Source organism: Zeugodacus cucurbitae, chromosome 6, assembly GCF_028554725.1.
Source record: "Zeugodacus cucurbitae isolate PBARC_wt_2022May chromosome 6, idZeuCucr1.2, whole genome shotgun sequence".
Lineage (NCBI taxonomy): Eukaryota > Metazoa > Arthropoda > Insecta > Diptera > Tephritidae > Zeugodacus > Zeugodacus cucurbitae.
Genome location: NC_071671.1, coordinates 6,728,139 through 6,740,243, shown reverse-complemented (window position 1 = coordinate 6,740,243; position 12,105 = coordinate 6,728,139). Strand labels below are relative to the sequence as shown.

The 12,105-nt window shown below is 31.8% G+C and overlaps 1 protein-coding gene across 1 annotated transcript in view; it reads left to right on the top strand.

The window, feature by feature from the left end:
* The first annotated feature begins 213 nt into the window (after positions 1 to 213).
* LOC105210270 (uncharacterized) overlaps positions 214 to 12,105 on the top strand; it is a 36,598-nt gene continuing 24,706 nt past the window's right edge. The window contains exons 1-2 of the mRNA XM_054233021.1: positions 214 to 1,681; positions 10,748 to 11,472. Coding sequence (XP_054088996.1) covers positions 11,008 to 11,472 — 465 coding nt within the window. The 5' untranslated portion in view covers positions 214 to 1,681; positions 10,748 to 11,007. The remainder of the gene's footprint in view (positions 1,682 to 10,747; positions 11,473 to 12,105) is intronic.

Genomic DNA, 12,105 nt, shown 5'->3' with positions numbered 1-12,105 from the left:
CATCTTTTAATTTCGAAAACTATTTTTTAATTTTGAAAACTTTTTTAATTTCGAAAACTTTTTTCTTAATTTCGAAACTTTTTTTCTTAATTTCGAAAACATTTTTTTTTAATTTCGAAAATTTTTTTTAATCTCGAAAACTTTTTTATTACGAAAACTACTTTTTAATTGTGAAAACTTTTTTTGATTTCGAAATCATTTTTTTTTTAATTTCGAAAACCTTTTTTCAAATTACTTTAAAAAATGTATTGCAAGGTGTTTTTTAAACAACAAATCTGCCTCAATTCAGCTTAATGACATTAATGGCGTTCAGAAATGTAAACCTTCCCCAAACATCTGGTAAGTGTGTCACGCTGTGCAACTATGCGTCTGCATTGCATATTTTTCGGTTTTTAGGTGCCACACTTGTGAACTTGTATTGGCTGGCTGCCAATGCACAGCGCACACACCGAGACAAAGACACATTCTAGATTTTCGCTCTAGCAAAAAAGGAGTTTCCGCTATCGACTCTCACAGTCCTCTACAAATTCCTTTGTGTTCACCTTGTCGTCGTGCTCACACTAGTTTTTATTTTTGTTTTTTTTTTTCTACACTCTTTTTGTTGTTTTGACTAGTTTTTGTGCTGCAGTTGAAGTTTTGCCTCATTCCCGTGCAGTCAACTCGCTTTTATGCTTCATTTGTTGTTTTACTTGTTGTTGTGCGCCCTTCTTTATATAGAGTTGTGTGGCATAATGCATATATAACGGTAATGGCAGTAGGATACACTGCACCTTTTTATTGCTCCCTACTGTTCTCCATCACCGCCGCCGTCGCCGCCATCAAATGAACTATACAAAAACGCCCAGGCGAGCTTGCGGCTTTGTGGGTAGCTAAAACAAATACAACAACACACACATACATTTAATTACACATATGTTTGTCTAGATTTGCTCGCCATGCCAATTTGCTTGTGGAGAGCGCGAGCGCCTAAAAGATGCACAAACAAACTCGATTGCTCATACGCTCCGCTCAGCCACACAATAAGCATTTTCTGCGTGAATGCCAGACGATGGAATGCCTTATGACGAGTGTTTTATTTGAATTGCAGCTGTAGCAGCAGTTTTCCACCAACGCACGCGGGCCTGGACTTGTGGTTGAGTGATGTTGTGGAGCGCCTGTGTGTGTGTGTGTGTTTGTTGTTGTTGATGGCTTTGCTACTTGGCTCTGACTGACTGACATTGAATAATTCAATGTTCTTTTGCTTGCTCGCTTGCTTGCTGCTGCCTGCTATACACTCTATTATTGCTTGTTTTTGTAGCTGTCATACATGTCCTTACAAGTGCGCATAGACACATACAGACAAACATACTCATACATACATATATACTTATGAATACATATATACCGACATACGAAGTATGAGCTGAGAGCAGCGCTCGCTTAGCTATGAAGCAGGCGCTCGCGAAGTTGCTTTCAGCTTTGTTATTCTCGTTGTTGTTGTTTTCATTGTTGTCGTTCGTCTTCGCCTGCTGCGCTGTGTGTGTGTTGTACGACCGAAAAATCACTCTTAGACACTCCGTATGCCATCGTATCGGCCGCGCACATTCGCGCACGGGTTTCAGCTGAAAATGGACGTTTCGTGAGCGCTTTGGGGCAAATTGCGTTACACCGATATTGAGGCTTTATTTTTTTGTATATTGAGGTATATACTTTTACCAAATTGCTGTGTATTTTTTACTTGGAAAAATAGTTTCTAACTCTCTAAGTGCCGTGCAGTTTTTGTGTGTTTAGCAAAAAGGCGTTTTCACTTGTTCAAAATATTTAATGGAAAAAATCGCATAGAAAACACGCCTGCGTTGGTGTAGCTGTGTATTGATTAAAACACAGAGTGCCTACTTTTAGGCGTTGTGCCAAGTTGAAGTGTTCACATGTTCAGCAATTGTGCTGTCAAAAAGTGCAAAAGTGCTGCTCCAGTGCATTGCGGAAAATTCGTGGAAAATTATAGCAAATCAGATGTGAAGCAGTGAAAATTTTCCATACAAGCTGCCAGGCATTGCATACTTTTCGGCTGTCTGTGGCAAATGTCTCAGTAATGCTTACATATACGGGCGTGTGTGTGTGTCTGGCGATATCCGGGCGGCTTTCGTTTCGTTACATTTTCATGCTAATCGATGGCGGTTTTGCATAAGCGCGTTGCAGCAGCAAAAAAAATTAAATAGAATGAAATAAAAAAAATTGGTTTGAAGCTGCAAAATACAACTGACAGTGACAAGTAACAACTTTAACGGTACAAAAAAAACAATAAAAGTGTTTTAAAATGCTTAAAAGCAAGCCACAAAACAAAATAATAAAAAAGTAAAAAAAAAAATAAAAAATAAAATAAAATAAAAAAAATAATAAAATTATTATATTATTAATAAAATTATGATTTTTTTATTATTATATATATATTTTTCATTTTAATAAAATAGAATAAAAAAAATAATAAAATTATTATTATTATAATAAAATTATTATTTTTTTCAATATTCTATTTTTAATCGAACACATCTTCAGCGCATTTTCTCACACCATAATCCATATTTTTCTCATTACAATTCCCATTGCAACTTTCTTTTGCCTGTCGAATCGCATATCACATATTATGTATTTAGCACACAGTCACAATTGAAGCGAAGCAGCAATACCCTGGGCGTTTACTTTGAAAAATCAAGTTTCTTTCGCGTACATTTGTACCGAGTGTTACAACGTATACACTACCTACACACAAATATACCTACAAACAAATATATTGTGCCACACTCACCTTTGTAGCATATATGTATATCTAGCCCTCCCTCGTATAACGCTTTGATTGTCTGCCTGCAAAGCATTTTGGTATTGTCGACTGACCTCCGCCTTCTTTAGTTTGTAATTTATCACCAAAGATGTCCTTGACTTTAGTACACTGGATGCGACTGCATGCGTTTGTAATCTTGCTTATACTATGCTGCAGGTTTTGCGTTGGCACAAATACTTGTATATATATGTATATATGTGGGTTTGCTGTAACTGTCACTTGCTAAAATAAAAAAAAATATATATTTTTTTAATATTCAATTTTTTTTTATATTCTTTCCAAACATTTTTTAAACTATTTTCAAATATTTTTTATGAAAATATTATGTAAACGTACTCCAAATTTTGAATAATTAAATTTAAAAATTAATCGCTCAACATATCGAACATTTCTTCTCAATTTGAAGTAGTATACCTTTAGGCGCAATTTCTTAAATTTAAATTTTCTTTAAAAATATTGTTTTAAAATTATAGTTTTTTGTTACAGAACTGATTTGTTATAAACAAGTAAGCCAAATCAAACCAAAAATTATTTTCTTTAATTTTTTTTTATTAATTTGATGTGTTTAATTTTTTTTATCCTTTTTTGATTTATATTTTACATGAATATAATCTAATTTTAGAAAATATTTGTCTAAAACTAATCGTTCAACATTTCGTGCACTTCTCAACAATTTTAAGAAGTATACCTTTAGGGGAAATTTTTAAAATTTTAATTTTATTTAAATATATATGTTTAGAAATCATAGTTTTATGTTACGAAACTTATTTATAATTAATAATTGATCAAAATCACTAAGTTAGACATAGAAATTAGTGAGTTTAAGACTTATTGGTGAAAAGTTATAGCATACATTTAGGCTCGTTAATAATTTTTTTAAGCTTTTCATGTCAGAATTCGGTTGTTAATCATTTTTGAGCTTATTTATCAATGTAGAGAAGAAGAAATATTGAAAAAAGTTATAGCAAAGACTTATTGGCGCTTGGGCTCCGAAAATTTGGTCTCTTAAAGGCATACAATATGACATTAAGTTTTATAAATTATTCCTTACCTAGTATATGAGTTTATATACTCTTTTTGTTCTTGTTTTTCTTCTTTCTGTCATTTTGATGTCCACTATTATTAAAAAAAACTAAGTCACGTCTTTGAAGAATTCATTTGCCGACGGAATTTGCAGATCTTAATTTGCTGAACTGTGTTTTAATATTTTTTTTATGAAATATACTTGTTTCATAAATAAAATAAATAAGCCATAAATAAAAAAATTAGTTAATAAAAAAATAAAACTAAAAAAAAAATAAAATGAATAAGCCATAAATAAAAAAATTAGTTAATAAAAAAAATAAAAATAAGAAAAAGATAAAATAAATAAGCCATAAATAAAAATATTAGTTAATAAAAAAATAGAAATAAGAAAAAGATAAAATAAATAAGCCATAAATAAAAAAATTAGTTAATAAAAAAAATAAAAATAAGAAAAAGATAAAATAAATAAGCCATAAATAAAAATATTAGTTAATAAAAAAAAAACTAAAAAAAATGAAATAAAAAATTAAATTATAAAAAATTAAAAAAAAAAATTATAAAAAATTAAAAAATTGTGATGTTTAAATAATTTTCGTTTAACAAAAAACATTTATTTTAAAATTTTTTATTTTTATTTTTTTAATATTGGTATTTTTTTAATATATTATATTTCATTTAATTTTTTTTATTATATTATTTTTCCCAATATTTGATCTTCTTCAAACTTTATTCTATTTTTAATTTTTTTTTACTAAGTATTTTTTAAATTAAATTATAATTAAATCTTTTTGTTTTTAATTTTTTTCACATACAAATACTAATAATAAATATTAATAAAAATGAGATAACGTAAACAATATATTTTATTAAACATTTTTAATTATTATTTTTAATTTTTTTCTTTTAATTTTTATCTTACTTTTCCATATTTCTTAAATATCTATTTCTATAAATATATATTTCTTTTAATATATATCTTTTAATATATATTTAATATCAAGTACTTAATTTTATCTAACTCATCATATTTTATTCTAAGTACCTTGCTTGATTTTATCACATTTTGTAACTACATATTAAATTCGCTGTATTTTTATGAGCACTTTTATGTTGCGCGAATTGCAAATCGATACAGCAAAACCAACACAACTCATACATTTGCGTTCCTTTTGGCCTCTTTTGCTCGAAACACTTCGTTCCATTTAAAAGGTATTAATTTTTTCACAATTCAGCCAACCGCAACACAACCTTTATAGCTGCACATTTCTGTTTTATTTTACGAGCATTTCACCTCCTTTTCCAATTAAGAAGAAAACGAAAACAACAACAAAAAAATCCAACAAAAAAAAGAAAAAATCTCAATCGTAACTGCCTTTTGAGAATGTACGCTCGAGTGGCCGCAGTAGTGGTCCTCTTCTGCCGCTGTTTATTTGTTTCATTTTTGTGGCCCGCTTTTTGCCGTTCGGCTTATATTTCAGCTTGATAGTTGTATTGGCATTTTCACTCCTCATTTTACTATTTATTTTCCTGTTTTTCTCCTCATAAATAATGTACCATTCGCTTTTTGTAATATATTTACTAATATACTCGCATATATCTATGTTTGTAGCTTCTCTGTCTGCTTATCCTGTGCGCTCGTTTAGCGTTACATTTAAGGTTCTCCCTCGCGTCCCCAACAGCTCTGAACTGGCATATTGGCTCGTTACCTTTTCGGGCTCCTAAATGTCTCATGTCTACTTTTACGATACAATCCACTCTTCACGCCTACTCGATTTTTTGTGGCGAATGTAGTGGGTTCTCACATTTACTTAAATATGTGTGTTATCCCGTTGGAATGGTTCGTATGATATGATATTTTTTAGTGCATATTAGTGCCGCTGTGGGTGTTTGTAAATACGTAATGGGGTCACACCAATAACGTGAAGAATTGATGAGGTGGACACCGAACATATTTATGCAGATTAATTGTGTTGTTTGTCGGCGTTTTTTCACTCCGTACAATGTAAGAAAGAAATATAGAGATGCTAAGTATCAGATAGTAGTTTTAAGGGCATTAACGGTACATTAGATTCTAATTTTTAAAAATTGTGGCACAGCTAAATTATTTTTATCCTTTTTTATGCAATCGCTTGTTTTTCTTGAGCTCCGTAGGCGTTAGTTTCTTCGCTTGATTCCAAAGAGATTGTATCTTATGAAGTTGTACCTTCTTGTATAGCTCTAATTTGTAGGATAAACTACTTATGCGAGATTACTAATGATAAATCGTAGGATTTGAAGCTGTTATACGAGACCGTTCTATTATTATGTCTTTAAATAGATGAACGATTTTATCCATCGATTTAATATTTTTTTACGAAAAGTGAACTTCAATTGATTTTTAATTTATTTTTTTCAATGAAATTAATCAGTTGTAAAATTCAAGAAAAACAAAACAATACAAAATCAAAGTTATTAAGAAAGCATTATAGATCACATTCTGGAATAAGGTTCTATAAAAGGTCATTTAGCTGTCTCTTATTATTTTCATTGAACCTATATGTTCTATTTAAGTAGACCTAACATTTTATACCGCAATAAAAATACCTGAGAATCAAAAGCTAAATTTCTGTTTTATATTTCTCGAGCTGTTCCGTGCAGCAAAATTCGCGTTAAAGCTTACGATCTTGGTAGATGTTAGAGAGCTAATTTTTTGAGTGTAATCTCATCATTAAAGGTTTCTAACAATGATATGGTAGTAAAAACCGTATTCTGTGGCACCGTTCTGCTAAAATTAAGAGTCTTCCGGTTAACTAAAATTTTTGAAAAAATTAAAAAAAAAATTTGACATATATTGTTGGAATTTAATGGGGTCTTGGGTTTCAAAAACTAGTTTTAATTAGACCAACAATTTTATTTAATTACAGCTGATGTGATTTTTTTCGTTGAAAACCGATTTAAGAATGGTCTTCTATCGTTTCAAATAATTGCAAAAAGGTGTTTTGTCTTCAAAAAAAATTATAATTTTATATAAGACTCCGTTTTTATTACTACAACTCTTCAAAAATTCATTAAATTCCCAGAAAAGTATTTAAATTTGTCATTTTCACCTTGAATATAATACACACCTATAGTTTATATATGATTGAGGTGACATTTGAAATGCATTCGGCTGGAAAAATTGCGCTTCACACAAACCAATCAATGCATGCAAATGTAAGCTAGCTGCGACAGCAAAGTTATTTGTTTGCATACAAATTTTTCTAACCAACAATGTTTACAAGTATATTTGTATTTGTATTTGTATTTGACTTGACGGTTGTAAGTCGTGACTGTCTCTCGCGTGTATTTGTTTGAGTGTGTTTATTTGTGTGTGGGTAAGTGTTTTTGTTTTTCTCGCTTCACTCATTTTGGCCAACATCATCTGTTTTAAGTGCTTGGGCGTCCTTCCTTTGGCGCTTGGCGTTTTGCTGTCGACGTTGTTGACGTCAATAGAATCGCAAACCTGGGAATTCAGGCGTTTTTTTGCCATTTTTTTTGTTGCTTACACTTTAAACACATGCCATTTAAATGAAATATTAATGAAAATGAAATTAAAATTGAAAGGTGGAAATGTTTGAAGTTATATTTTATTGAAAGTATAAAATGTTTGTGAGATTTTCAAGAAGAAAAATAACAATAAATTAGAATTATTTTTTGTGGAATATTTTTTAGTATTTTGAAACTTTTTTTATGACAAAAAATATTTTTATTTTACTATCACATTTAATACGTGAAGGGTATAACGTACTGAATGTGATATTTAATTGTTTATTCTTACTTTCATATTTAGTATAAATGTTTTTGGGTGTGGTCTGCACTGTGAAATAATTTTCGAAAAAAAAAAAATATAAGTAACAATTTTTCTTAGCATTTTTCACCCACAGCTTGAATATTCATCGAATAAATTAAATTCAGTTCTGCTGAAAATCGCTCGAAATTTGTCAAACTTACAACATTTGCATACTTCATCGCTGTAGTTCTGACTAGGCAAACACCTTTTTGTGCACGAGAGTACTCGCTCCTTTCTCTCCTACACTACAAAAACATAGTAGGCGCTCACAGTTTTTCACAGAGTCTCTCTCTAGTGGCTTGCTCTCTTGTTGTTTTGCTTTTTCTTTTGCAAATTGCCGAATTTTTAACACCCCAATTTGTCGTTGGAGTGACCAGATGTTATTATTGTTTGTGTTTCTCATTCTCAAAAGTCACACAAGTTTATTAAGAAATAATGAAAATTTGAATTATCACTCCGAGAAGTTATTGTAATCTTTCCCTGTTTCTATGATAACAGAAATTCCTGAAATTACTTGCTACGAAAACTATTTTTTTATTTAAAAAAATTATATATTTTTTACATTTTTTTTTAGTTTTTGTTTTTACCCACTTCAAACCCACTTCCTGAAACTATTTATATATAAATATTTTTAATATTTTTATATCGTTTCAAGTAACGGGTGATTTTTTTGAGGTTAGGATTTTCATGCATTAGTATTTGACAGATCACGTGGGATTTCAGACATGGTGTCAAAGAGAAAGATGCTCAGTATGCTTTGACATTTCATCATGAATAGACTTACTAACGAGCAACGCTTGCAAATCATTGAATTTTATTACCAAAATCAGTGTTCGGTTCGAAATGTGAAATCCGCTTTTTTATCGACAAATTTTGTTCAGCGATGAGGCTCATTTCTGGTTGAATGGCTACGTAAATAAGCAAAATTGCCGCATTTGGGGTGAAGAGCAACCAGAAGCCGTTCAAGAACTGCCCATGCATCCCGAAAAATGCACTGTTTGGTGTGGTTTGTACGCTGGTGGAATCATTGGACCGTATTTTTTCAAAGATGCTGTTGGACGCAACGTTACGGTGAATGGCGATCGCTATCGTTCGATGCTAACAAACTTTTTGTTGCCAAAAATGGAAGAACTGAACTTGGTTGACATGTGGTTTCAACAAGATGGCGCTACATGCCACACAGCTCGCGATTCTATGGCCATTTTGAGGGAAAACTTCGGAGAACAATTCATCTCAAGAAATGGACCCGTAAGTTGGCCACCAAGATCATGCGATTTAACGCCTTTAGACTATTTTTTGTGGGGCTACGTCAAGTCTAAAGTCTACAGAAATAAGCCAGCAACTATTCCAGCTTTGGAAGACAACATTTCCGAAGAAATTCGGGCTATTCCGGCCGAAATGCTCGAAAAAGTTGCCCAAAATTGGACTTTCCGAATGGACCACCTAAGACGCAGCCGCGGTCAACATTTAAATGAAATTATCTTCAAAAAGTAAATGTCATGAACCAATCTAACGTTTCAAATAAAGAACCGATGAGATTATGAGAATTTTATGCGTTTTTTTTTTTTAAAAAGTTATCAAGCTCTTAAAAAATCACCCTTTAGTTTCAGGAACTTCGGAAATATTTTTTATATTTTTATACATTTTTTTTTAATAAAAATGTTTTTTTTTTTTTAATTTCTGAAGTGGGTAAAAACAAAAAATAAAAATAAAAATTATAATTTTTTTTTATTAAAATAATAGTTTTCGTAGCAAGTAGTTCAAGGAATTTCTGTTTTCATAGAAACAGGGAGAGATTACCATTTCATATTTTTTTTCTGATTCTATGATAACAGAAATTCCTGAAATTACTTGCTACGAAAACTATTTTTTTATTTAAAAAAATTATATATTTTTTAAATTTTTTTTTAGTTTTTGTTTTTACCCACTTCAGACCCACTTCCTGAAACTATTTATATATAAATATTTTTAATATTTTTATATCGTGGCAAGTAGTTTCAGGAACTTCGGAAATATTTTTTATATTTTTATAAATTTTTTTTTAATAAAAATGTTTTTTTTTTTTAATTTCTGAAGTGGGTAAAAACAAAAAATAAAAATAAAAATTATAATTTTTTTTTTTATTAAAATAATAGTTTTCGTAGCAAGTAGTTCAAGGAATTTCTGTTTTCATAGAAACAGGGAGAGATTACTATTTTATATTTTTTTTTATTTATTTTGATATTTTTTTTTATTAAAAAAAAAAATTAAATTGTTATATATAAATTTTTTTTTTAATTTTTTTATATATTTTTTTCTTCTTCTGTCTTCTATCAACAATAATGATCCAGCAAGTTTTTCCTGTTGTCTTAAAATCATCAGCATGGCAACCTTAAATCCCTAGTTTTAAATTCCTGAGCAAACTCTGTCATTTCAAACTCTATATAACCTCCCTCTCTCTCTAAGATTACCAATCACTCTCTTTCTCTTTGTCACTCGCGCTCTTTCTTCTTTATGCAATCCGCACGGTTTCGGTTTTAATGTTTTTTTAGTTTTTATTTCTTATTTGTTTTTGTTTTTTTCATTCCATATTTTTGTTGTCTAAATTAACGGCCTGTAGGATGATAGCATCTGTTTTTGCTTGTTCGACAGTTTTTATGTGTTTTCTTTGTTTTTGTTGTTTTTTTTTGCTACATTGACTTTTTCGACATTTCTTATGTTGTCACATGCCAACAAGGTGTGACTGCAGTCAACTGTGTTATAAATGGTTGTTTTTAGCAACGTTTTTTTTTCGAAGTGCTCACTAGTGCCACAGGGCGTATGAGTAATTTTGAAAAAATAAAAATAAAATAAAATACAAAATAAAATAATTAAAAATATAACTAAAAATATTTGTCACTGTTATAAATGCTATAAAAAGATTGTTTCGAACAAGAAAAACAAAAAAATAAAAATACTGTACTACATGTGGTATGAGCAACATTTATACTAGATGAGTTGTGGTACACCATGTCGTATGAGTGATTTTCTTTTTAGTAGAGAATTTCAATACGATATAAAAATTCATGATAGCAGAAATAATAAATATTAAAGAAAAATTATAATTCCTTTCAAAGGCTGCTGCTTCCTTCCTTAATGTGAAACGTTTTTATTATAGAAAAATCGTGTTAACAAGAAAAATCAAAGTGTGATTAAAGAAAACAGTGATTAAAAAATTAAAAGTGTGCTGTGCAGTAAATCTAGAAAAAAAACAACAAAAACAAATAAATTTTTCTACAACACTAACCCTTCCCCACAAAATAAAAACAACAACAAACAGGTGCGAAATCATCGTTCTTAGAACTGTAACAAACACTTAACTGTATTTGACCACAACATGGCTTGGGGTTATTGGAGCGCCACCACAGTGGATCGTGGTCGTTCGCCACGCCGCAATACGCAGTGTACACCGCTACCGGTGAATTTAATGCAACAGGAAGAGGATAACACGCAACATGCTTCAGCAGCCGCAGCGGCATCAGCTGCAAACAGCAGCAATACTGGAAATGGTAGCGGCGGCGGTGGCAATTCGAATACCTGCCCGAATACACCTTCCGGCACGCAAGCGAATCTCTGTTACAGTCCAACGTGTCGCAGTCGCTGCAGCAGCCCCTGCCCGGGCAGTCCGTGTCCGGGTAGTCCATGCGGTTCGATTACACCGCCACCGCCGCCACAATTGACGTCGTCGCAACAGCATTTGCATCAGCATTCGAATAAGAATTGTCCGGCCGCACAGCAAATACTCAATTTGGATGATTATCCGTCGCGGCGGCAATCGTTGGATCGCCTGGATAGTCCACAGGTAAGTGCAAGAATGTGTCAGAGTAGTGGAAGACGACAGTCTTACTCAAGTTACTTCACCATGTCACGTGCATTATAGTTGTAGTTATTGGAATATTCAGCAAGACACACATCTAAAAAACGGGTTATATTTGGCGGATTTGTGATTTCTATACTATAATGTACCCGCGACGGTAGCACAGAGCGGAACGTACCTAAAAATCGAAAACGTTGGAAAACTCGCTTTTTATTTTTCAAGATAGTCTTTTTTTGGATTGATACTCTTGACTCAGCGACGCTCCAATGCCTCAATACAAACGTTTTCTGGAGGTCTACTGAGCCTCAGTACGTGAGGCCCAGAAAACGGTGGCTATCACTTTTCCGACTAATATAACAGTCTTCGCCGTCTTCTGACCACGGTCGCCGGATAAAACACTGATTTTGATTGTTCCGCCAGGGTCTATTAGTGGATCGATATTTCATCGACGGCGACGAAACGTCACAGAAACTCCTTCGGATTCCACGTAAACAGCATCAAACGCTGTTGTGAAGTGGTCTCACTAACCTTTATTGCTTATAGAACATTCTTCTCCCTCTTCGGAACAGGTTCGTCCAAAGAAGTACACTGATTTTTACTGTTCTTTGGTCTCCAGCC